Raw genomic sequence first — 27,001 nt, 5'->3', positions numbered from 1 at the left:
TCGTTTTCCCATATTGAGCACATAAATCCACTATTTAGATAATCGTATATATAGAGGATTTTTCTGAACATACAGTATGCAATATTGTGTGTGCTTTTGTCGCATTTTACAGTGTTTCAGTGTCACTGGTGTGATGTTTTCTACCCATAGATCTCAAAGCAGAGTTTACATAAACCAATCAGCCAGGACAATAACTAGATTGTGCCAAATTGTTCTCAATTAAGGGCTCTTTCACACCTGCGTTGTTGTGTTCCGGCATAGAGTTCCGTCGTCGGGGCTCTATGCCGGAAGAATCCTGATCAGGATTATCCTAATGCATTCTGAATGGAGAGAAATCCGTTCAGGATGCATCAGGATGTCTTCAGTTCCGGAACGGAACGTTTTTTGGCCGGAGAAAATACCGCAGCATGCTGCGCTTTTTGCTCCGGCCAAAAATCCGGAACACTTGCCGCAAGGCCGGATCCGGAATTAATGCCCATTGAAAGGCATTGATCCGGATCCGGCCTTAAGCTAAACGTCGTTTCGGCGCATTGCCGGAGCCGACATTTAGCTTTTTCAGAGTGGTTACCATGGCTGCCGGGACGCTAAAGTCCTGGCAGCCATGGTAAAGTGTAGCGGGGAGCGGGGGAGCAGTGTACTTACCGTCCGTGCGGCTCCCCGGGCGCTCCAGAGTGACGTCAGGGCGCCCCAAGCGCATGGATCACGTCATCCATGCGCATGGGGCGCTCTGACGTCATTCTGGAGCGCCCCGGGAGCCGCACGAACTGTAAGTATACCGCTCCCCCGCTCCCCGCTCCTACTATGGCAACCAGGACTTTAATAGCGTCCTGGGTGCCATAGTAACACTGAACGCATTTGGAAGACGGTTCCGTCTTCAAATGCTTTCAGTACACTTGCGTTTTTCCGGATCCGGCGTGTAATTCCGGCAAGTGGAGTACACGCCGGATCCGGACAACGCAAGTGTGAAAGAGGCCTAACAGGCTAGGGCAGTGATGGATAACCTACGGCACTCCAGCTGTGGTGAAACTACGACTCCCAGCATGCTCCATTCATTTCTGTGGAGTCCTGAGAACAGCCAAACAAGTGTGCATCTTGAGAGTTGTAGTTTTACCACAGCTGGAGTACTGGAGGTTAGCCATCACAGGGCTAGGGGATAGCTAGCTGATCATTAGGGGTCTGACCGATGGGACCCATTATCCCTTTATGACGGAACGGCAGGTCATGTTTGCATACTGCCACTCCATTCATTCTCAGAGACAGCCAAGCGCTGCAATCCGCTATCTCCGGCGCCCCCATAGACAATGAATGAAGCAGCAGTGGCCCTGCCGCTCCATAAGAATAGGGGAATGGGACCCCTGTTTTTGTGATCAGTGAGGATTTCAGGGGACAGACACCTAGTAATCAGCTTGTTATCCCCTATCCTGTGGTTTATATTTGGGGAAGTTATATGCCATGCCATCTTTGAATGTTGTATTGTGATATATAAAAATTTTTTAAAAAAAAATAAAAATAAAAAAAAGTACGTCTAGAGTGAAACTACTACTGACCTCTGTATTGTGTATTCACTGGGCCAGATTTATCATTAGCTCAGGTCAGAATAATGGAGTGAAAAAGTCCCAAACGCTAAAACTGCGCACAAATTTACGACTTTTTTCTGCTCTGCACTATGCTCGCCAGTTTTCTGATTGTGGGCGTGTTTTCTTATGTAAATGAATCTCTAGACAGATTTACTATTGGGACTATTTAAAAAGTCGCAATTTCACTCCAGTGAGGACCATGCTTATCTTATGAGACTTTTTAATAGAACATGCGACTTTTTCATAAAAACGTGCGACTTTTTCGTAAAGATGCTTACTGACGATAAACTGTTGCCGTCAAACCACATTTATTACAGTCTTAAAGGGCCGATCATAAATCTGACTTGGCTAAAACGGACTTTAGCCATATGTTAAAGTGGAGTGAGCTGTCAGAGTAATGATAAATCTGGCCAACTGTCTTTAAAGGGCTGATCAACAGAATGGGGGCCCAGGCTTTCAAATTTAAATGGAGTGGCGGACACAAACGTGGACTGGCGCTCCATTCTGCTTTATGGGGCTATCAGAGAAAGCTGAGCCCTTATACTCCACCATCTCCATGAATGCGCATGTGTATCTGCCCTTCCATTTAAACGTGGGAACACAGGCCCCTATTGTCAGGATCGGCGAAGGTCCCAGCAATCGGACAGCTGTGGACAAGCGATATGTTGTAATGGGACAATCCCTTTAACCACCTCCGGACCTGGAGGTGGTTGTTTAATTCCTCCTGGACGCGCCGGCGCGTCCTCTCGCGAGACGCGAGATTTCGGTCACAGCCGGCCCGCGCATCGCGGGCCGGCAAAAGTTCGAGGAGTATTTCATCAGCAACCTGCCAGCCAATGATCGTCGCTGGCAGGTTGCTGATTTTTAAAAAATCGAATCACAAGCCAGATAACAGATCATATTAGTAAATATGATCTGTTATATGGCTTCTCTGCTCCTCTGCTGGTCCTTTTCGTCGGTTGGATCCAGCAGAGAAGCAGACATCACTGTGAGTACACACCAAACACTGCCCTTAGCCCCTGATCACCATCCATCACCCCCATCATCCAAATTAACCCCTTGATCGCCCCCTGTCAATCACTTAGTGAAAGACAAAAAGTGATCAGTGTAAACAGACACTTTTTTTTTTCACTAGTATTGGCTGTTAGGTTTTAGGGATAGTTTAGGCCCCTTGGTTAGGTAGTTAGCGTCAGTTAGCGCCCACCCCACCGCACCGCAGTCACTTTTATTCGCTGTTTAGCGTATCGCTAATCAGCATTTGTACTTTTATAGTATCTGTAAGTGATCAAAACTGATCACGGTCAGATCTATAATAGTATTAGTGTCACTTTAGTTCGCCCTCCACCCAAAACGCAGTGTTTGCCCGATCAGGCCTGATCGGTCGCCCACACGTGCGTTCACCCACGCCCGCCCCACCGCAGTGACAAAAAATTATTTTTTTTTGATCACTGCACATTCACTTTACACGCTCTGCGGCGATAAAAAAATCAGTTTTGATATTTTTTATCAACCGCAGCGGCCTCCGGTACTTCGCTAGCCTCCCCTTTGTAAGACAGGCTTGCTTTTTTTCTTGGGTAGTCTCAGGGAATACCCCTAAATTTAGTAGTCCAAATGTCAAACAGGGGGTATTCTTCTGAAGAGGCCTACAGGATTCTGACCCAGTCGGATGAGGAGTGGGAACCCTCATCTGACGAATCTAGCGGGTCAGAATATGAACCTGTAGAAAGCAGTGGCTCTCTGACCCAAAGTTCGGACGAGGAGGTTGAGGTCCCTGGCAGCACCAGGCGTACCCGGCCCCGTGTCGCTAGACCACAGGTTACGCAGGATCCGCTTCAAGAGCAGCAGAGTGGGGCTGTCGCTGCCGGATCACGTGGTGAGGCATACACCAGCAGCGCAGCCCTTCCTGGACCTAGTACCAGCACTGCCGTACAACATGGTGAAGTAGCGAGCACCAGAAGGGCAGTTGAAGCTGGTACGGTGGCACGTGCACTAGTTACCCCGTCGCAGCCACCGCACAGACAGGCCCGTAGAGCCCCTAGAATCCCTGAGGTGCTGGCAAACCCTGATTGGCAGTCACCAACTTCAGCCGCACCATTAGTTCCCCCTTTCACCGCCCAGTCTGGAGTTCGGGTTGAGACGGCTCAGATCAGTACGGCCCTGGGATTTTTTGAGCTGTTCTTGACTGCGGAGCTCTTGGACTTAGTCGTGGCAGAGACCAACCAATATGCCACACAATTTATAACCGCCAACCCGGGAAGCTTTTATGCCCAGCCTTTCCGGTGGAAACCAGTCCAAGTTTCCGAACTTAAAATTTTTCTGGGCCTTCTCCTCAACATGGGCCTGACAAAAAAGCATTAATTGCGGTCATATTGGTCAACGCACCCAATTCATCACATGCCCATGTTCTCTGCTGCTATGTCCAGGACACGATTTGAGGCCATCCTGCGTTTCCTGCACTTTAGCGACAACACCACCTCCCGTCCCAGAGGCCACCCAGCTTTTGACCGGCTCCACAAAATTCGGCCCCTCATAGACCATTTCAACCAGAAATTTGCAGATTTGTATACCCCTGAGCAAAACATCTGCGTAGACGAGTCCCTAATACATTTTACCGGGCGCCTTGGCTTCAAACAATACATCCCAAGCAAGCGTGCCCGGTATGGGGTCAAATTGTATAAGCTCTGTGAAAGGGCCACAGGCTATACCCACAAATTTCGGATCTATGAGGGAAAAGATCAGACCCTGGAGCCGGTCGGTTGCCCTGACTACCTGGGGAGCAGTGGGAAGACAGTCTGGGACTTGGTGTCACCCTTATTCGGCAAGGGGTACCATCTTTATGTGGACAATTTTTACACAAGTGTGGCCCTCTTTAGGCATTTGTTTCTAGAACGGATTTGCGCCTGTGGCACCGCGCGAACTAGTCGCGTGGGCTTCCCCCAACGGCTTGTAACCACCCGTCTTGCAAGGGGGGAGAGGGCTGCCTTGTGTAACGAAGAACTGCTCGCGGTGAAATGGAGAGACAAGCGTGACGTTTACATGCTCTCCTCCATTCACGCAGACACGACAATACAAATTCAAAGGGCAACCCATGTCATTGAAAAGCCCCTCTCAGTCCACGACTATAATTTGCTCATGGGAGGGGTGGACTTCAATGACCAGATGTTGGCTCCCTATTTAGTTTCCCGCAGAACCAGACGCTGGTATAAGAAGGTGTCTGTATATTTAATTCAATTGGCGCTCTACAATAGTTTTGTTCTCTACAGTAAGGCTGGGAGAACACGATCCTTCCTCAAATTCCAGGAAGAGATCATCGAGAACCTCCTTTACCCAGGAGGTTCCGTGGCCCCATCCACCAGTGTAGTTAGCCGTCTACACGAGCGACATTTCCCCAGTGTCGTTGCTGGTACCTCAACCCAACCGCCACCCCGAAAAAAATGTCGTGTCTGTAGCAGGAGTGGAATAAGGCGTGACACCCGCTATTTCTGTCCTGACTGTCCGGACCACCCTGCCCTATGCTTAGGAGAGTGTTTCCGGAAGTACCACACACAGGTACACCTAGCATAGGGATCACATCTCACCAGGACAGGCACACAGGGCTATTAGGGCCCTTTCTCTCACAGCTGCTGCAAACCTCTCCTTTCACCTGGGATAAAGTGCATAACGTACTTCGCCACATCTTTGGGCGATTTGCGCTTTGCACATTGTCCCATGGGGAAGGAGAGGTTTGTTCTATAAAGGTAAAAAAAAAAAAAAAAAAAAAAAAAATTACCGGTAAGTAAAAAAGTTAAAAAAGTTTAAAAAAGTTAATATGTTCTGTTCTAAAGTTAATAAAGTTATTGCTTTGCGGCCTGGTTTTTTCTTTTTTGTTTTGTTTTTTTTACCTTCCAGGTGGACCAACCGATCGACCAGCTGCAGCACTGATGTGCATTCGGACAGAAGCATTGCGCTGCTGTCAGATTACACGCAAGTCGGTGTATGCGGCGCTGCAAGACGAGATTTCTCCTCTGCAGTAAAAGATATGTTTGCCGAGGCATATGAGCTGAGGAGGTGGCGGTGTTCATATACTTTGGCAAACACTTTGTATATATAAAAAAAAAAATCCCGGCAATGATTTATTCATCCACATCGATTGATGTGAATGGAGAAATCTGGTTTGCCAGGGCATACGAGCTGAAGTGGGTATGGATGTTGGGCGGAGCTCCTATGTCCTGGCAGACGCCTTTCCCCTCCTTTTTCTTTTTTTGGCAGAGATTTTTTCATCCACATTGATCGATGCGAATGAAGAAATCTGTGCCGTTCATTTTTTTCTTTCAGCCCAGAGGCTGAACGGAAAAAAAAAATCTCATTACCTGTATGCTCAATATAAGGAGAATAGCAGAAACTCCTAATGCTGGGCATACATGTAATGATTGCGGAGACCCTCAAATGCCAGGGCAGTACAAACACCCCACAAATAACACCATTTTGGAAAGAAGACACCCCAAGGTATTCGCTGAGGGGCATATTGAGTCCATGAAAGATTGAAATTTTTGTCCCAAGTTAGCGGAAAGGGAGACTTTGTGAGAACAAAATCAAAAAAATCAATTTCCGCTAACTTGTGCCCAAAATTTTTTTTTTCAATGAACTCGCCATGCCCCTCATTGAATACCTTGGGGTGTCTTCTTTCCAAAATGGGGTCACATGTGGGGTATTTATACTGCCCTGGCATTTTAGGGGCCCCAAAGCGTGAGAAGAAGTCTGGTATCCAAATGTCTAAAAATGCCCTCCTAAAAGGAATTTGGGCCCCTTTGCCCACCTAGGCTGCAAAAAAGTGTCACACATCTGGTATCTCCGTACTCAGGAGAAGTTGAGGAATGTGTTTTGGGGTGTCTTTTTACATATACCCATGCTGGGTGAGAGAAATATCTTGGTCAAATGCCAACTTTGTATAAAAAAATGGGAAAAGTTGTCTTTTGCCAAGATATTTCTCTCACCCAGCATGGGTATATGTAAAATGACACCACAAAACACATTCCTCAACTTCTCCTGAGTACGGAGATACCAGATGTGTGACACTTTTTTGCAGCCTAGGTGGGTAAAGGGGCCCACATTCCAAAGAGCACCTTTCGGATTTCACAGGTCATTTACCTACTTACCACACATTAGGGCCCCTGTAAAATGCCAGGGCAGTATAACTACCCCACAAGTGACCCCATTTTGGAAAGAAGACACCCCAAGGTATTCCGTGAGGGGCATGGCAAGTTCCTAGAATTTTTAATTTTTTATCACAAGTTAGTGGAAAATTATGATTTTTTTTTTTTTTTTTTTTTTTCATACAAAGTCTCATATTCCACTAACTTGTGACAAAAAATAAAAACTTCCATGAACTCACTATGCCCATCAGCGAATACCTTGGGGTCTCTTCTTTCCAAAATGGGGTCACTTGTGGGGTAGTTATACTGCCCTGGCATTCTAGGGGCCCAAATGTGTGGTAAGGAGTTTGAAATCAAATTCTGTAAAAAATGACCTGTGAAATCCGAAAGGTGCTCTTTGGAATATGGGCCCCTTTGCCCACCTAGGCTGCAAAAAAGTGTCACACATCTGGTATCTCCGTACTCAGGAGAAGGTGGGGAATGTGTTTTGGGGTGTCATTTTATATATACCCATGCTGGGTGAGAGAAATATCTTGGCAAAAGACAACTTTTCCCATTTTTTTATACAAAGTTGGCATTTGACCAAGATATTTATCTCACCCAGCATGGGTATATGTAAAAAGACACCCCAAAACACATTCCTCAACTTCTCCTGAGTACGGAGATACCAGATGTGTGACACTTTTTTGCAGCCTAGGTGGGCAAAGGGGCCCACATTCCAAAGAGCACCTTTCGGATTTCACAGGTCATTTTTTACAGAATTTGATTTCAAACTCCTTACCACACATTTGGGCCCCTAGAATGCCAGGGCAGTATAACTACCCCACAAGTGACCCCATTTTGGAAAGAAGAGACCCCAAGGTATTCGCTGATGGGCATAGTGAGTTCATAGAACTTTTTATTTTTTGTCACAAGTTAGTGGAATATGAGACTTTGTAAGAAAAAAAAAAAATCATCATTTTCCGCTAACTTGTGACAAAAAATAAAAAGTTCTATGAACTCACTATGCCCATCAGCGAATACCTTAGGGTGTGTACTTTCCGAAATGGGGTCATTTGTGGGGTGTTTGTACTGTCTGGGCATTGTAGAACCTCAGGAAACATGACAGGTGCTCAGAAAGTCAGAGCTGCTTCAAAAAGCGGAAATTCACATTTTTGTACCATAGTTTGTAAACGCTATAACTTTTACCCAAACCATTTTTTTTTTTACCCAAACATTTTTTTTTTATCAAAGACATGTAGATCAATAAATTTAGAGCAAAATTTATATATGGATCTCGTTTTTTTTGCAAAATTTTACAACTGAAAGTGAAAAATGTCATTTTTTTGCAAAAAAATCGTTAAATTTCGATTAATAACAAAAAAAAGTAAAAATGTCAGCAGCAAAGAAATACCACCAAATGAAAGCTCTATTAGTGAGAAGAAAAGGAGGTAAAATTCATTTGGGTGGTAAGTTGCATGACCGAGCAATAAACGGTGAAAGTAGTGTAGGTCAGAAGTGTAAAAAGTGGCCTGGTCTTTCAGGGTGTTTAAGCACTGGGGGCTGAGGCGGTTAAGGAGAGCACCAGACTGCAACTTAGGGCACATTTATACATGTCAATACACTGAACAATGATCCAGAACGATAGGCACAGGGCACATTCATTCCAGATCATTGCCCACTCATTAGCCATATTTATATGCAGCAATGATCACTGCTGCATAGGAATAAATAATCACTGTTTATCAGGGAGATATGCTGTTGAGAGACAAAGATTTTTTATACCACATAACCAATCAGATCACCAAGCGTTTACACGTGGCAATTATCGGTAACGAGCATTCATATGAACGTTCATCCCGGATAACGGACTGATTATCTGCCTGTGTTAAACTGTAGCAATGTCAATGACAGATATGCTCTAAAGTCCCAGCCACCTAAGGCTACTTTCACACTAGCGTTCGGGGCTCCGCTTGTGAGTTCCGTTTGAAGGCTCTCACAAGCGGCCCCGAACGGATCCGTCCAGCCCTAATGCATTCTAAATGGATGCGGATCCGCTCAGAATGCATCAGTTTGGCACCGTTTGTCCTCCGCTCCGCTCAGCAGGCGGACCCCTGAACGCAGCTTGCAGCGTTCGGGTGTCCACCTGGCCGTGCGGAGGCAAACGGATCCGTCCAGACTTACAATGTAAGGCTACTTTCACACCTGCGTTCAGGTGTCCGCTCGTGAGCTCCGTTTGAAGGGGCTCACAAGCGGCCCCGAACGCAACCGTCCAGCCCTAATGCATTCTCAGTGGACTCGGATCCGCTGAGAATGCATCAGTCTGCCAGCGTTCAGCCTCCGCTCCGCGAGCGGACACCTGAACGCTGCTTGCAGCGTTCGGGTGTCTGCCTGGCCGTGCGGATCAGTCCAAACTTACAATGGAAGTCAATGGGGACGGATCCGTTTGAAGATGACACCATATGGCTCAATCTTCAAACGGATCCGTCCCCCATTGACTTTCAATGTAAAGTCAAAACGGATCCGTTTGAGCAGACATCAGACGGACCCGCTCTGAACGCTAGTGTGAAAGTAGCCTAAGTCAATGGGGATGGATCCATTTGAAGTTGACACAATATGGCTCAATTTTCAAACGGATCCGTCCACCATTGACTTTCAATGTAAAGTCAAAACGGATCCGTTTGCATTATGATGAACAAAACGGATGGTAATGCAAACGGATCCGTTCTGAACGGATCTAAGCGTTTGCATTATAGGTGCGGATCCGTCTGTGCAGATACCAGACGGATCCGCACCTAACGCAGGTGTAAAAGTAGCCTAAGACTGTGTTCACAAATCTCTTTCAAACCTGACATGTATTTCCACAGACGACCCTCAGATTTCTGCCACACAGGTGCTGAGGGTGTGCAGCAGATACTCAGCATTTCCACACGAAGATTACCCACATGGTCATCCAATCAAGCCAATCCTTGCTGTTTCCAACTGAAATGAGTGGCATGCTACTTATATTTGCCCTTAAATTTTACGTTGCATGCATAGGATGTGGGTTGTTAGATCTGGTGCAGATGTTGGCATAGAATCAATCTGAAATCCAACAAATGTGAATAGGGACTATACATCAATAGAAAGTCCAAAGACAGTTGACACTGCCCCTCCAGCAATACCAGGCACTTCTGATCTTAAGATTTGTGGTTTTCTAAGATTCTGATATTGATGACCTATCGTCAGGACAGGTTATTAATATCAGATCGGTGGGAGTTCGACGCCAACCACCTCTGCCAATTAGCTCACTAAGCACAATGCCATCCAATGGATAACAGCCATGCTTGGTATTGCAGCTCAGCCCCATTAACTCGAGTGGGACAGAGCTGTGTCTAAGCCATGTGACCAATGAACACAACAATACTGGTCTAGGAAGAGGCCCGATGCTCACCGGAGCGGCGCTGCCTTCTCGAACAGCTGATCGTAGGGGTGAGTGCCACGGCCTTCTCTCTGCTTTTCCTAGGCCGAATGATGACACGTTTAATGATCACGTGGCCTAGGAGCAGCTCATCCCCATAGAATGAATGGGACTGAGCTGCAATACCAAGCACAGCCATTATACAATTTACGGCACTGTGCTTAGTGAGCTGTGAGAAGGCAGCGGTACTCACAGGAGCGCTGCTATCTTGTGAAAACAGCTACCCAGCGGGCTTCCCAGGTGTCGGACCCCCACAGGATAGTGATGACCTATCCTGAGGATAGATGATGAGTAAAGCTAGGACATGCCATCACTTTCTGATTATAGTGATCTGATATTCCCACCAAACCTGAAAATAAAGTGGCCACAGCACTGATTTACTACTGTGTCCCAAATTTTCCCTGCAGAGCAGCGCTCCGGGCCTCTCAGCTGTATAGGGAACTGCAGCTGGCCCGTTTACTTCAAGCGTCACTGCGTCACCTTCAGTCTCAGGTTTGTATGGGTCCTAGAGGAAATAAATCATAAAGTGATGGCATATCACAGTTACTTGTCGTCCCATTACCAAAAACATGAGATTAAAATAAAAAGTTCCAAAAATGGAACTTCTATAAGGGATTACTATGTGACGAGAACAAGGCTCAATGATTATTATACCTTGTATGTCAAAGTCATGTCTCTGTGACGGTATGCGCTTGGATTGCATCAGACTGATGGAAAATCTGGTAGTTCTCAGCAGAACAGTTGTGTGCCCTCTCTTACTGTTTTCTGCAGACTGGTAAGTGACATTTTCTAACTTTTCCTTTAATAAGCCAGTTTTTCCATATTGTGGTTACTCAGTCAGGAACATGGGCTGATGTGCTTGCAAATTTTTCTGCACGTGCTACTGTTTACATAGTAATATGTAATTGGTCAGAAATATCCCATTCACACAGTGCAACTGCCAGGATGAGAAAGAAAGACCACCAGACCTCCATTCTTCCTGCCCTCCACTTACAGAACCAAAATGTGACTGTGATATAATTCATAAATCAAGGAAAACATAAAATCACTTACTTCTGTTCATCCAAATGCTCCCCTGTATGCTGATCTGAATCAGTCTAGTAAAAAAAAAAAAATTATATTAAAAATAGGTTAGGCAATACATTAAAGGGGTTGTACAAAAATGGGGGGGGGGGGGGGGGGGGGGTTAAAGGCAAGATTACTTACCTACTTCCAGCAGCTCCTTCTCATCCAGGTCCGTGATGCTCCACTCGGCTCCTTTGCCATAAACATCCGGGTTGCCATTGCTGCAGCCAACCACTGGGCGTGACCGGCAACCCTACCGTCATGACAAATTGTGATATTATGACAAGAGGATCCTGTCTCTGCAGGGGCCAGTAACTGGCTGCAGTGATGTGAAACCGGATGCTTATGTTAAAGGAGCACAGCAGAGCATTGCAGGCCTGGAAGAGAAGTAACGGGGAGTCAGTGGGGAAGCAGGTAAGTAATTTTTACAGGACCGGCCAAGTGGAAGCTTTGTCAACTCCTCGCCCAAATCAAAATTTTTGCACGACACCTTTAAGAGTCATATAGGTCAGATAAGATACTATTTCAACATAAACAATGAAGTAAAAACTCTTACTCTATTAGCATGCACCTGTACTTTATTTCATATTGTTTGGAAGTGCCGGTCCAACTTTGTTTTTTGTACTGTACATTTGGTGGAGGCGCTGCCTCCATTTGGAGCGTGCACGCCAGTCCAACTGCCCAGGGCTTTTAATCAGAGTATAATATAGCTGGATTCTATACTATCCCGAATTTCTGGGGTTAGGCCCAGGAGAGGCAGGTCCAGTTTGCTGGAAGCCACCTTGTCATTGGTAGATGGGCCTGATAAAATGTTTATTAAAAATGTGTGCATTGCAATGGACTTTTAATTTTCATATAGCAGGTATAGTAGTGATGCAGTGTAGATTTATCCATGTGTCTGGGCATGGAGTAGTGTGCTGCTGCATACAGTATATGCTTTTGCATTACAACCATGGTATTGTGCCCTGTACTTTAGTTCATATTGTTTGGAGGTGCTGATCTAACTTTGCTTTTTTTTGCAATGTAAAAACCCTATTAACCAAAATATTTCACAGAAATGTATTCAGAAGTGAACCGATAAATATCACAATGAACTAAACACACCGCTAACATATAGATTATAAATCAGCATTATATAATGCTACTACTGCTGTCTTGTGTGGTCAAAAGGTAAAGGGAGTAGAAAAGACCATATTTAATTACCCTCTCAGACAGTCGGTTTAGCCCACTTGCACACGAACGTGTGCGCCCGTGGTGGTGCTGCGGCCCGCAAAATGCGGACTGCAATGCACGAACACCCACCGTGGGGGGCAGCCAAAGCGGGTCGTGGACCCATTCACTTTAATAGGTCCGCGATCCGGCCGTTCTGCAAAAAGATAGGACATGTTCTATCTTTTTGCGGAACGGAGGTACGGGACGAAACCCCACGGAAGCACTCCGTAGGGTTCCGTTCTGCATCTCCGGATTTGCGGACCCATTCAAGTGAATTGGTCCGCGTCCGTGATGCGGAATGCCCACGCAACGGCACCTGTGTATTGCGGATCCGCAAGCGGCAACAGGGCGCGAGAGGTCTTCGTGTGCAAGAGGTCTTAAGAGTATCCTGATCACCGTGGACTAATAAAGTTCATAAACTCACATTTCAACATATGCAGTACATTTGCAGTTCAGCTAATCATAAGAGTAGTCAATCTGGCTTTTAAGAGGGAAAACTTGTCTCTATGGTACAACACCATCTAAACAATCTACTGTCCTAGAATTCTCACTTATTCTCATGTCTTAAGTTGGCCAGACACATCACAATCGGATGGGTTCGGCAAACATTAATCTAATATATGTGGTCACCTTAAAAGGAAGCTGTCAGCATGTTTATGCTGCCCTCAGAGAGATCAGCAGCACCGAGCTGACAGGTCCCCTTTATGTTGCGACAGAAAGGATAATGAAGCTGCATGAGTCAAATGAATATTGACCGCAAGCCTCTTCTGCTATGTTCTTGTACAACTTTCACATCTAACCAGGGAGATGCACAGAAAATACCACAGACTGGACAATTCTGATCTCGACACCTCCTCATATGCAAGCATAGGGCTCCATGGCAGCTTACTAATGTACATTTTCCAATGTTTCTCTAAAAAACTGAAAAAGTTGTGGAGGCACTTTTCCCCTTTAGAGAATTCTAAAAAGGGTTTACCAGGAATTAAGAAAATACTTAAATTTTACTTTATTATAAATATGTTTCTATATACCTTTCATTAGGTATAATGGCTCATTTTGTCTAGGGAGCAATCAGGGGAAATAAAATGGTTGCTGTCCTATTAGTACCCGCAAAACCTGTCCTATCACACAGCAGGACATGTTACTTCACAAAACTGAGCTAAAGAGCTGCCTCATCCTCCTCTTTGCTCTACTTGTCAGGGATTATGTTCCTGAATACAGCTGATAAGATCTTCAGCTGAATCTCTGTAGGAATGGAGTTCATGGGGCGATATAAAGTACAGAAAACAGGTGGAGTAATGAGCATCAGCACTTGTACGCAGCCTCCATTACCACAGTCTGTCCTGTCCATCCTCTCGGTACTTTGTGTGTCCTCATGAACTCCATTCCTACAGAGATTCAGCTGAAGATCTTATCAGCTATAGTCAGGATTATAATCCCTGACAAGTAGAGCAGAGAGGGGGATGAGGCAGCTCTTTACCTCAGTGCTCTGAAGTGACGGCTGTGTGATTAGGACAAGTTTTGTGTGTACTAATAGGACAGCGGCCATTTTATTTCTCCTAATTGCTCTCTAGACAAAACGAGCGATTATAACTAATGAAAGGCATTTGGGAATATATAATAAAGTAATATTTAAGTATTTCCAGTTATTTTATTTTCCTAATTCCCAGAGAACCCCTTTAAAAGGTAGTACATGAGTATAGGTAATGCCAAATTTTACCATAACTGAGCAATGAAAAGCGTTTTGCTCTGGCTTTAAATAAGTATTCCAGCTTTTAGATATTGATGGAATACCCTCTGGTTAGTTCATCAATATAAGACCAGGGGGTGTCTGACTTCTGGAACCCCCACTGATCTCAGTTATTGGGGCCAGAAACTGAACAATGGACAGAGCCAGAAGCAGAGGGCTCCATTCATTGTGTAATGGTCATGCTAGCGTACAGCAACTAAGCTTCTATTCATTTGAATTGGGGGTTGAGCTGCAGTACATGCTTCTGCTTCTGGCTCAGTCCACTGTTCAATTTTCAGCGCCTGCTGAAACCAGAAGATCAGTGGGCATGCTTGATGACAGACCCCCCCACCAATTTGATATTAATGATCTATCTGAAGGATAGGTGATCACTATCTAAATGCTGGAATACCCCTTTAATTATTTTTTTTTGGGAAGCCCTCTGAATAGGAAAGGTTGTTGAAAAATACGGTATGTCAAATAGCTTCCAGCACATACATTTGGGGCTCTATTTGCAGGTAGCCTAAGTGGACGTTCACACAACGGCTTTTACAGCAAAATTTTGGAGCGGACAGCCGCAATGAAATTCCGCCGACGCTGAATCTATTCTACCTACCATACAGCTCAACGGGAGGAAGGTCTGAGGATTGCCGAGCAGCAGCTTAAAGCATGTCCTTTCTTGGATGCTCAGGGCTGCCTCCCAGCAGTGTAAGCCTGGGGCTCCAATTGGTTACCATGGCAGCCAGGACGCTATTGAAGCCCTGGCTGCCATAGTCAGCTCCATGCTGCTGTGTGCACAAAGCACAGAGCAGCAGGGAGAGTGTGAAGTCCTATTCACCCTGATAGAGCTCTATCAGGGTGAATAGGATGAGGGTTGTAGCCCCTAAGGGGGCTAAAAGTTAGAGTAAAGTATTAAAAAAAAAAAAAAAAAAAAAAAAAGTGTCTGTGGAATATGGTGTCACGGTCTCTAAAGTGACAGGTGTCAGAAGATCTAAGAGACTGGCTGCACGTGATGTGATCTGACAGCCTCTTTGGTTTCACTGGTTTCAGTGTGGTTGCTGGTAATGACCACACCTCTTGTCTCAGGTGTAGCTTAGTGGTCATTCCAACTCCCCTATTTAGTCTGGCTTCACCCATCATGCTATGCGGTTGATAGCTTCAGTTTGGTATTGGAAGTTCTGGTTTGTGGTCCTCTTCTGAGTTCTTGCTCGTCCATTTACTTCAGAACTTAAGTGTTACTTCCCTTTTATATTTTGTTGTTTCCCCTCTGTCTTTTGTTACTAGGCCTCAGGGAGACGCTTTTTCTTTCATATTGAAAGAGAAACAGGACATCTCAAGCCCAGACACTACTCCAGGGCAATTCAGGGTTTCCAGGGTCTCAGGTGCTGTTCATACAGATAGGAGTCAGGGCTAGGATTAGGGTTTCCATAGGTGATGTCCGTTTCCCTTTGCCTAGCTTTGAGACCTAGTTTCTTTTCCCTTCACTCCTGTTGTTGGTGTGGTGTTCCCTCCCACATCACTACGTGACATATGGAGGACACATGGAGAGCAAAAAATGAGACGTATACCAAGCACAGATTCTTCATGGATGAACCTCTGACGACCAGATATCATCATAGAAGTGTGAATGCGGCCTTACATTTGCCAATTATCAGGAAAGAGTATTCGTTTGAATTGGCACATGCAAAAGGCCTTAAGTCTTTCAAAAATAGTGGAAATTTTAATTTATACAATGATCAAACAGTTTTACAGGCTAAAAAACTCTGGCAGCTGCACATGGCACAAAATAAAATAAGCAGCAATTCAGTTATTTTCAGAAGTCCTACAGATGTAAACGGAGAGCGAGCAAATGCACGGCCATCTTTCCATTCCTGGTGGTGCACGACAAAGCCCCATTCTTGAGATAGGAGTGGGTTCTATAAGTGGGACCAACACCTACTGGACATTAATCGCATATTTTTTGGATGGGTCACAAATGTCCAGTTGGGATAATCCTTTTAACCCAGTGGCCAATCATTCTTGGTATGGCGCATCATTACTGCGGCAATCTAAACAGAGATCAGTGGGGACCTTGGGCCTGTCACTAATGGAGCAGCAGGGGATTTAAAGTTGTAAAAGTTTTTAAAGGATATCTAACATTTTAAAAATCATTTTACATGTCATAAGTTTTGATCGGTGGGTGCCTTTTATGTAGTAAAACAAAGGACAAGAGCATGGTCATGGGTGGCATAAGGATACAGTATGAAGATAGGGGCCAGGTAGGTAATGAAATTATAGTAGGAAATTATCAATCTGAAGCCACTATAATATAAGACAAAAGAGTTGAAAAAGAACAACTTATTTATGGCTGTTTCACAGAGGGGTTTTTTGCAACCTTTTGTGGATTTTTTATTTTTCCACCAGCTTTTTTCACGGGGGGGGGGGGGGGGGGGGTAGACACAGCAGGCTATGCTGTTTTTGGCTCTATTGCTGGCATTTTTAATTCATAGACAGTTATTGTTTTTTGCCCCTGCTTGAAAAAAATTAATAAAACAAGAATGGGATGTGTCAACCAATGTGTACAGGAAGTTGGCAGAGGGTTACATACTGTCTTGGTTTAAAACGCATGACATGCAAAGAAAGACAAAAAACACATGCGTTAACATCATACTGTCAGATATGAGCTTCCTGGGCTCCTGTGATCATTACCCACATGTGTATTTCCACTTTTGTATGTGCAGGACATATTTTTCTGCTTACACTTATTTATGTCCAAATGTATGCATAGGACCTCTTTCTTCACATTTACCCAGTATTACCACAGGCAAATGCACTGTATTACTCCACCGGATGGTGAGAATATACGGTAACTGTTAGATCTCAGCTACCACTGCTGGTGGAAATGGCTGCTTCTGTACCACCAAACCAGTCACATACTGCATGCAGATTACTGGCATGGGCGTCTAGGCCTGTAACAGAAACCTGTGGTGGAAATGGCTGTATTCTGGGTGTGACTGAACACTTGGTAATGATATGCAGAATGGACTGTAAGGTCTTCTCCAAACCACTTCAGTTGTCTGAATGTTTCTGGTCTCCTGGCATTGTCGATGGCGCTTCTATTCTATTCAATAACGTACACATTGGGGGGAAAAAGGGGAAGTAGTTTAACAACAAAATGTTAATAGGAAACCAACAACGCTAAGGGTTCCTACAGTGACAGGAAGTGGTTTCTTATTTTAAGTACTAACATAAGACATAGAAGCCTATGGTAAGTGATAGAACTATGTGACCTACAGGGTCATCTGCCAGAGAAAACCTGGAAACTGTAAGATCAGAAGAGTAACTACTAGAGTGCCATGCATAGGATGCAGGCCATGTGCTTTGGTGAGGACTACCTTTATCATCTCATGCACACGACCATATTTTCGGTCTATTTACAACCAGCATTTGTTTGTGAAATGCACACAGACCACTTATTTCTATGCTGACAGCACATGGATTTCAACTATGTGCGGTCCCCGCATCTGTGCGGCCAGATGTACGCGCCCCCCCCCCCCAAAAAAAAACGATGTCCTATTCCTGTACATTTTGCGAACAAAAACAGGCATATTTTACAACAGGGCGGGATGGCAAAGTGCAGGACTCACACAGTCGGTATCTGTCTCTTGCGGATCCATGGTAGAGGCACTCACCTGAGCACCGTGTCTCCCCTCTCTGCTGAAGAGGGAACTGAAAACGGCCTCAAAGACTTTCTAGTGAGGCACTCTTCAGCAGCAGGAGACAGCGATCAGCTGAACGCTTCTAAGTCTTCATTTTAGCCATCAGTGGGGTTCTCAAAGCTCAGTCCCCACCGATCAAAATTTTTGATATGTCACTGACACAAGTTTTTTCAAACTGTAGTTACTCTTTAATGAGTCTGGACTTACCCTTTAAGCACCAACTCAAGCTATCATGACATCAAAAAATAATGTACAGATATAGGACAAGTACTAATTGGGGTCCATTCAGATGTCCACAAGTGTTTTGCGGTCAGCACATGCCTATTCTTGCCTGCAATTGCGGGGCTGCGGAATGGAACTACGTATCTTTTGCGGCCCCATTGAAATGAATGGGTCCGCACCCATTCCACAAAATTGCAGAATGGATGCGGACCCAGAACTACAGACGTGTGAACAGACCCTAAGGAGAATGATCTCATCTTATGTGCATGCAGTGTACAGGAGACCGAATATCAGCTAGTCTATCTTTTTGCGGGGGGCTGTGGAAAGGAACTATGGATGCGGACAGCACGCGGTGCGCTGTCCGCATATTTGGCAGCCCCATTGAAATTAATGGGTCCGCACCCGTTCCGCAAAATGGTGGAACGGATGTGAACCCTGAACTACGAACGTCTGAATGGACCTTCAGTGTGGTGACAATCAGTATAAAGTGCTGCGGTATAGGTTGGTGCAATGGTGACAGAGAAATAAAAAATTATAACAAGAAATGGCTGGAGGTATAGTGGAATGATACTAGTCTAAATTATGCATACCTCTAAAACATGTAATACACCAAAGTCATGTCTGTTTCCACAGATCCCTTGATTCTAAAGATCTCCATAGGGGTCAAATGTGATTAGTTCAGTTAATTAGAACCAGGGGAAGTTCTGATATTGGACTGCATTATGGCTGCCAGAATCTTACCCTAGACAAACACTTAAAAAAAAAAAAAAAAAAAAAAATATTAAAAGGCGGGTTGAACAGTTATATGTTCTGCCACCATCCATTCCATCCGTTTTTAGAGTTCCCCATACAATCCAGTTATGACTGAATGGTAGGTTAAATGACTGCTAACTAACTAAATTCCCCTAGTTTCTGCAATAAGGAAATGATACTGCTATAACATCACCAAATAAAATAATCACATTTAACAAGATTAATAAAGCACATAACAGGCGATAAAATGTATACTATCTGCTTGCTAATTATCATAGAAACCGAGAGGCGATGCAACAATGGGAATCAATCACCTCCAAACAAAAGGAACTTGTCGAATCGCTCCCTGCTCCTAAACTACACCAAGAGCGACTATAGAAAGCAAGCTAGCATCAGAAAGACGACTGCAGATCTAACACAGAGAAGAGCGGCTCCAAGCCCTTTTGTTCACCCTCTCTGGCAGCCATGCAGAATGACAATGAACGCAGGCTTAACTCCTTGTGCTGGTATTTAGGGAGTCCATCAGGGACTTCGCATCTGCTCCTCCCTCCAGTTGCAATGGGAAGGAGAATACAACAAGCGTGCTTCTCCCTTTGTGTGACAGATCGCGCACAATGACATGGGCACACTAATGATGATGGGGTTAGAAGCCACCGTGCACACACCATTGTCACTCGAGGGCACAAAAACGTTATCGCCTATTAAAACCCCAATCAAAAACCTACATGACTGCTTGTGGTACTGAAATGGTCAACGATAGAGACGGCCAGGGACTTCAAAAAGGGACAAAGGAGCCGCCATCAGATAAGTCTTCAGCATGACTTCAGGGTCTATGGACTGCTACCTCCTCCGGTTCCAGGGACACCATGTACCAAGAAAGGGCATTATTTCGGCTTACAGCAATTGAAAGCGTATTAGTAATTAGTAAATCTAGGATTAATAGCCATGAACCCTACGAGCTGTGGAGGCCAAGCTTCTGAAGCTCGTGTACCTCAGGGTACCCGTATCACATGAAGTTTATTCTCTCCCGCATAGCGAGACTGTGATACGATATTACGTCAGACACCTTTCACAAAGCAGCGACAAAACCTCCATAGCCCAGAAAGCGTCGATTAGGTTACACAGCTCCTCCTAGCTCGCATTAGACAAAAGTCACCAAGGAATAAAAAAAAATTAAAAAAAACGCAGCAAGGAAATCGCTTTCAGTGCCACTGCAAGGGAGCGAGTTCTTTCTTCAACCACGCGCACGCTGAATGCGGCTGTACACAATACAAGTGCACAAAAGGACATCTGCTCTAGAAAAAAAGCAGCCAGTCCAGAGCTCTGCCACCCGAAAACACTGCCAGGGACTACTACCAAAAAGCACTAGTCAGCACAAAGCCAATGGAAATGACACACACATTACATAAGCCAATGCCTCAAATGCATGTACTAGACAAACAGCAGTGACTTAAGCTGGTCCCACTCCACCCTGCCATAATCTTATCTGACACGGCGAGGCCGCTGCAGACGGGCAGGGCTGCCCGCACACGGATCCACTCCCAGCTCAGGTAACATGCATTTGCCATGGGGCCTGTTCTGTGCACATGATAAAGCGGCAATACATCTTATTATTCTTAATACTCTCTAAAAATGTTTACATGCCTGTAAAAAATGCAGATCTAGTGAGCCGTTCCTGTTGGTTCACATTTCCTGCCTACAGGGGTTTACTGTTAGAATTAGAAATGAGCGGACCATTTACATGTATACCAAAGGTCCATAAAGAACAGCATAGTCGGTCACCCTTAGCAGAACGCAGGCCTCATCTGTGCCAGGAGACAGTGTAGGAGCTCTACCTTTAGGCCTCATGCACACGACCGTATTCAGCATCCAAGTCTGTTCCGCATTTGCTGCGGGCAGCACAAACACCCATTCATTTCTATAGGTCTGCAAAAAAAAATGGACAGCACATGGATGTCATCTGTGTGCAGTCCGCATCCGTATGTCCATTCCGCAAATGTCGGGGGTCATTTATTAAAAAGGCTACACTAGTTTTTGGGGGTAAAAAAAGGAGACCCTGTTTTGCAACTTTATAAACGCCTGTGCTATCTGCCAAGGCAAATTCACTAACGTTTACACTTGGAAACAGGCATAAATGACGACCGGAGTAGTTTACCATCTAGGCACACAGACTGCCGGAGGATGCGCCTAATTTATGACAAGTTGTGCACCTCGTTATAAATTTGGCGCATCCTCTATTAGCGCAGGGTTTATCAAATATTGGAGTAAAATGCAAGTCTTTGATCCTATTCTGGTCCGCTTGGATAAAAATAGTTGTTTCTAGGGCTGCAGCTATTGATTATCAATTATTTTAGTAATCAAGTATTCTACCAATTATTCTAACGATTAATAGAGTACTCTGATAAGAAGACGACCCCAAGTCAATCAGCCGCAAATCAGACCCCCATGCCATCATCAGACCACCCTGCCGTCAGTCTCCCGTCCCCAGTGCCAACAGCCCCCCAATGCCATCTCTCCCGAGTGCCATCAGTTCCCCCCATGCCATCTGTACCCAGTGCCAACAGCCCCCATGCTATCCCTCCCGAGTGCCATCAGCCCCGAGTGCCATCAGTTCCCCCCCCATGTCATCCGTCCCCAGTGCCATCAGTCCCACCCACATGCCTTCAGACATCCCATGCCATGGTCAAAAGAATAAACAGAACTTATCTTTCCTGCTAGGCGCGCAGCCGACACTCCGCAGCTCTTGACTGGTTTTCTTCCTGCGATGCACTGGGACCTGACATCACACAACGTCATGTCATAGTGCGCACTTACGTGCACCACGCCATGACGCTGTGTGCGCGCCCAACAGGACTGTGGAGCGTGGCGACGGCGGGAGACAGTGGAGCGGCGGGTAATAGAGATTCACGTGAACTCGTTTACTCACCGCTTCGTGGTCACGTGCTATAAACAAATCCTTGATGCAGAAAATTTGCATCGAGGATTTTTTTATGTCTATTTTCGACAGTTCTTCGAGTACTCGTTTCAGCCCTAGTTGTTTCTATTGCTGGGAGTGAGAAAATCGCGGAATGCACAGGAAGGTATATATATACACACACACACACACACACACACACACAAGTAAGGCTACTTTCACACTAGGATCCGTCCAGCCCCAATGCATTCTGAGTGGATGCGGATCCGCTCAGAATGCATCAGTTTGGCACCGTTTGTCCTCCGCTCAGCAGGCGGACCCCTGAACGCAGCTTGCAGCGTTCGGGTGTCCGCCTGGCCGTGCGGAGGCAAACTAATCCGTCCAGACTTACAATGTAAGTCAATGGGGACGGATCCGTTTGAAGTTGACACAATATGGCTCAATTTTCAAACGGATCCGTCCCCATTGACTTTCAATGTAAAGTCAAAACGGATCCGTTTGCATTATCATGAACAAAAAAAAAAAAATTTTTATTTTTTTTTGTTCATGGTAATGCAAACAGATCCGTTCTGAACGGATCTAAGCGTTTGCATTATAGGTGCGGATCCGCACCTAACGCAGGTGTGAAAGTAGCCTAAGGCACTCAATGTCTGAAGTCGCACAAAAGTGGAACTTCACTCGAAATAGCTGTTAGCAAACGTATGGTGAAAGTGCAGTGTTACATTAGTTACTGCCAACACTTCTACAGGGGACTTACATTCTGTGGTTGGCATCTAGCCTCCAAGTTTTGCCCAAATCAATGTGGTTTATATAACAATGTATTACTGTAATAAAGAAGGCTGCTAAATATTTTATGTTTTCAGTTTTATGAAACAGGATTATTATCACAGTGTAACAAAACTGAGCATACTCAAGAAAGCAGCACGAGAAGGCTAAATCACCACAACTGTACACAACAAAGCAGCACTACTTACCATCTGACTGATAAAAATGAAACCACAAAAACGGCACTCCTCTATACCCAGACTGGCTATACGTATTTCCATAGGCGGCTGATAAGAACAATCAAAGTAAGATCCACGTGGGCTTTGAGCGGGTGGACTTTCCTCTGGGTGATCTGGTCTCCAACCACATTTGCAAACTAGACAAAGACTCATGCACACAGCCAGATTATGTATCCATACAACTAGTATGTCTCTGCAACCTGGTACCTATAGAAGTCTATAGAGCCACGCTGGACCACTGCTCCATAGTACAGAGTCATGGGAATTCCGCAGTGCGAGTGCTTGAGGCTGGGAAAATTTGCTTTTTTGGGGTCAACAACTGCAGTGGCACTACCACTGCAAATAACTGGAGAACCTGGTTACGGGTCTTCTACTGACGATATCAACAAACTACTCCTAAGCAGCTGCAACCTACAAAAGTGCCACCATAAAAAAAAGTTTTGTGATGTCCCTGGCACACTTCGTAAAAGTCCTACCAGGTTTCTATAGATCCCACGGGGAGAATTCTGCCTTTAAAGAGGAGCCAAATTTGGGCTTTGCCACTTTTTGAGGTCACTTGTTCAATAACTATGCAACTTTACATTTTTAAGGTTCCTTTACAGGTGACAATTCAGCAGGCGATTGTCGCCTGCACGTCAGCGAAGGAGACCACTGCATATACATGCATCGATCTCCTCCACAGTACGGGGAGTAGGAATCACTAAATCCATCACTCATCCCCAGACTCGTTGTTTGTCAGCAGCAGAGGCTGTATAGACTGCACGATCTACTGCTGCCGCCAAACTATGATTTAGGTGCCTGCACAAACAAGCATATTACCCAACGAACAAGGGTTTCAATCGGTCATCGGCGGCATCTTTACACCGCCAGATAATTGCCAACAAGCGTTCCTATAAATGCTCATTAGCGATTATCTGGCAGATTCTCAGCCTGTGTAATAGGGCCTTTACACCACTCACTAAAGTTTTGAAACATGGGTGGGAAAGTGGGTGTGATTAGCTATGTTATTGAGTTTTTATTCAGATTTATAACTGAGACGCCTTAAAAACTTGCAAAAAAATATAAAATGTCAAACTCACTCCAGTATAAGAGTGGTGAAGGAAACCTGGAGTAACACTTCTAGACAAAATGTTAGCTTTAAAGGGATTGGCCACTTTGCAAACTTTTTCTGTAACTTACTGTGTGATGGCTGCTGATGTGCTAAGCAACTTCTATCCTTTCTTTTACTGTGCAGGCTTCACAACGAGTGCTCGGCGCCTGCGCAGTGTAAACATTCTTCTCTGCCTCTAGTGTCCCGTCCTATGTTCTCCTGCGCAGCTGACAAGTGAAGCGCCCATGGCATAAGCACCATGCAAGTCCTCTTTCATCCAGGCCCTGAACGCATGTTGCGCTGCCTGCGCAGTCGAAGAAAGCACGTACGGTGCGGCGCCGGATGGAGAAAGCAATACAGCCATACAATGACATCAGATGTAAGGGCTACAAAACACACCACAGCCACTGCAGGAGCAGCAGCATGGAAGAAAATAGCTAGATGGAGTATGGATGGAAGTTGCTTAGTACATCAGCAGCAGCGACCGTCATACAGTGAGCCACAGAAAAACTTGGCCAACCCCTTTAAAGACGTGAGACATATGGTGCAAAGTACTCCAACGCAGACTCAAGGAAAACGGACTTCAACTATTAGGGCTCATGCACATGAAGGTATGCTGGCTGGGCCCGTATTGTGGCCCGCAATATACGGGTCCCAGCCGTTTGTGCACCCCATCACTTGAATAAGTCTGCAATCTGTAAGGTCCACTGCGGAACGGAGACACGGAAAAACCTACGGAAGCACTACGGAGTGTTTCCATGGGGTTTCTATCCATGCCTCTGTACCGCAAAAAAAATATATAGAACAAGTTGAATGGGTCTGCATCTGTCTGTGCAAACTTGCCCGGGCATTGGGGACTGCAAACTGCGCGGATGTTGCCCGGGCATTGGGGACTGCAAACTGCGCGGATGTTGCCCGGGCATTGGGGACTGCAAACTGCGCGGATGTTGCCCGGGCATTGGGGACTGCAAACTGCGCGGATGTTGCCCGGGCATTGGGGACTGCAAACTGCGCGGATGTTGCCCGGGCATTGGGGACTGCAAACTGCACGGATGTTGCCCGGGCATTGGGGACTGCAAACTGCGCGGATGTTGCCCGGGCATTGGGGACTGCAAACTGCGGTCCCCAATGCACAGAACGGCCAGCATGAGCCCTTACCCTCATGATAAATTCTACCCTTACGTAATAACTGCCATTTATGACTGATATAAGGGATAGTCTTTTCCCAGGATAACCGCTTGGGAGGTCGCCCAGCCCAGGACCCTCAACAATCAGACTACTGTCCGAATAGCATGTCTAAAACCATGTCTAATAGGGCTACAGCACTATATATAATATTAATATATATCATATATAAAATAGGATTCTAGCATGCATTATATATTTCCTAGTATCGTGAAGATGCACATGTTAATAATGACAAGCAGAAGACTGTCTGCTACAAGATACATAATATAGGCTACTGTATTCTTCAGCATCTCAGATGAGACATTCCAGTTTTATCTAACTGTGCCATAGTGAAGTCTGCCAGTGCTAATGCATTAGAACCTGGGCACACAAGGCAGATGTCACCTAAACACAATGTGAAGCTCCGGTGGTGATCCTAGGTGTCAGAAGGGCATTCCCCGACAAGAGGCTGCCGCACACGTACGCCTCATTGTTGTCCGAGGGCCGGCCCTCATTTGTTTACAGCGGCAGCATCCTGAAAGTTCATGGTCTCATCCGATGGACATACACTGGAGGAATGACCGCCATAACGCTGCAGCTGTCAGACACATCACTAAAGGAAAGGGTCTCCACCGACCGCAAAAGCCAAGGCTCCTGGAATACATGATGGTCAATCCTTTATCTCACCTGAGTGGGTAGCAAAAGCTCAGTGTCTTCCGCTTGCCATAGCTCCACCATGCTGGGGACAGGCTCGATCACTAGAGGTGGCACAAAAGAACCTTTATTAGTGGTGGCATCAGAACAAAAGAGAAATAATACAAGGCCTACGCCATGCCAGCAGGCACCTCATCATAGAGACAGGCTGGCCAGACACGTGAGGACAAGGAGACAAAGGGGGAGATTCACCAAAACTGGTGTAAAGTAGAACTGGCTTAATTGCCCAGAGCAACTAATCAGATTCCACCTTACATTTTTTCAGAGCTCCTTCGGAAAATGAAAGGTGGTCTCCAACTGGTTGCTATGGGCAACTAAGCCAGTTCTACTTTACCCCAGTTTTGATGTCCCCCTGAGACCCTCACAGACAGTGGCATCAACACAATGCCAAAGCACAAATGGCACGTGCCCGCTTTAGTCGCAGAATTCATACTACTACTCGGGTCTTCTCAGGACAATAATTTCCATCCCCAGCAGATGGGTAAATGTAAGGCAGATATCAGAAGACTGACAGACATGTATGCCAGCCTAGAGGACCCATGTGCCAAGGAAGTGATGCTGGATACACATGGGTACAGGAGCCACAAGGCTCTGTAGAAGTTGGGAAGCTATGGGACCTCTGCTTGTGATCCCCAGATGCAGGTCTCTCCTATGGAATACACTGGCACCGTGCACGCTCTCCCAGGAACAAAGCAGAAGTGGTGGGAGCGTGCAGCACACAAGCCCTGCTCTCTGCCACCCAGGCCCACGTCCTCTCCTCCTCAGCCCGAGCCTCCTCCTTCACCCCAGCAGCAGCAGCAGCAGGGCCCCCACACTCTGGTATGCATCCATTCCCCGCCGCTCACCTTGTCCCCCTCCTTGTCGAAAGCAGGGCAGCAAGACGTGGAGCAGCCCCAGCAGAATATTGACGGCTGTCGCGCTGCAGCAGCGGCTGCCCCGGTGAGGGAGAAGCAGCCCCGCCATGCTGCTGCTCTTGCTCGGGCTCAATGCTCGCTCGGGTGTCAGCAGCAACGGAGCGGGCGGGCCCGCCGTGCACACGTGGGGCGAGGTGTGTGAACGCGGCCCGGGGAGGGGAGAGCTCCGGCGCTGCTGCTGCTGTCACTGCTTGCGTGCTCCACTGGGCGGTGCTGTCCCTCCCAGACAAAGAAGCGGCGGTGCCAGCCCCAAACAATGGGGGCCGAGGAGGCTTCACCTAGGCACGGTGCCACTGGGGCGCCCGACAGGCAGAGGTGCTCCTTAGTGTGGGATAAGGCGAGGACAGGGGGGAGTTCTGACATAGGAGTCA

The 27,001-nt window shown here is 46.0% G+C and overlaps 1 protein-coding gene across 2 annotated transcripts in view; it reads right to left on the bottom strand.

Moving 5' to 3' along the window:
* The window catches only part of TMEM131L (transmembrane 131 like), a 149,463-nt gene extending 122,664 nt beyond the window's left edge, over positions 1-26,799 (bottom strand). The window contains exons 1-3 of one of the 2 annotated variants that reach the window (XM_040418559.1): positions 26,562-26,799; positions 25,690-25,760; positions 11,202-11,245 (exon numbers count right to left, since the gene is read on the bottom strand). In XM_040418559.1, coding sequence (XP_040274493.1) covers positions 11,202-11,245; positions 25,690-25,760; positions 26,562-26,679 — 233 coding nt within the window. In that variant the 5' untranslated portion in view covers positions 26,680-26,799. The remainder of the gene's footprint in view (positions 1-11,201; positions 11,246-25,689; positions 25,761-26,561) is intronic. The other variant, XM_040418558.1, reaches the window with a different exon arrangement.
* Positions 26,800-27,001: the final 202 nt, after the last annotated feature.

This window comes from Bufo bufo, chromosome 2, assembly GCF_905171765.1.
Source record: "Bufo bufo chromosome 2, aBufBuf1.1, whole genome shotgun sequence".
Lineage (NCBI taxonomy): Eukaryota > Metazoa > Chordata > Amphibia > Anura > Bufonidae > Bufo > Bufo bufo.
Note: the sequence above shows the minus strand (reverse complement) of the source record. Positions and strands in the feature narration are given on the sequence as shown.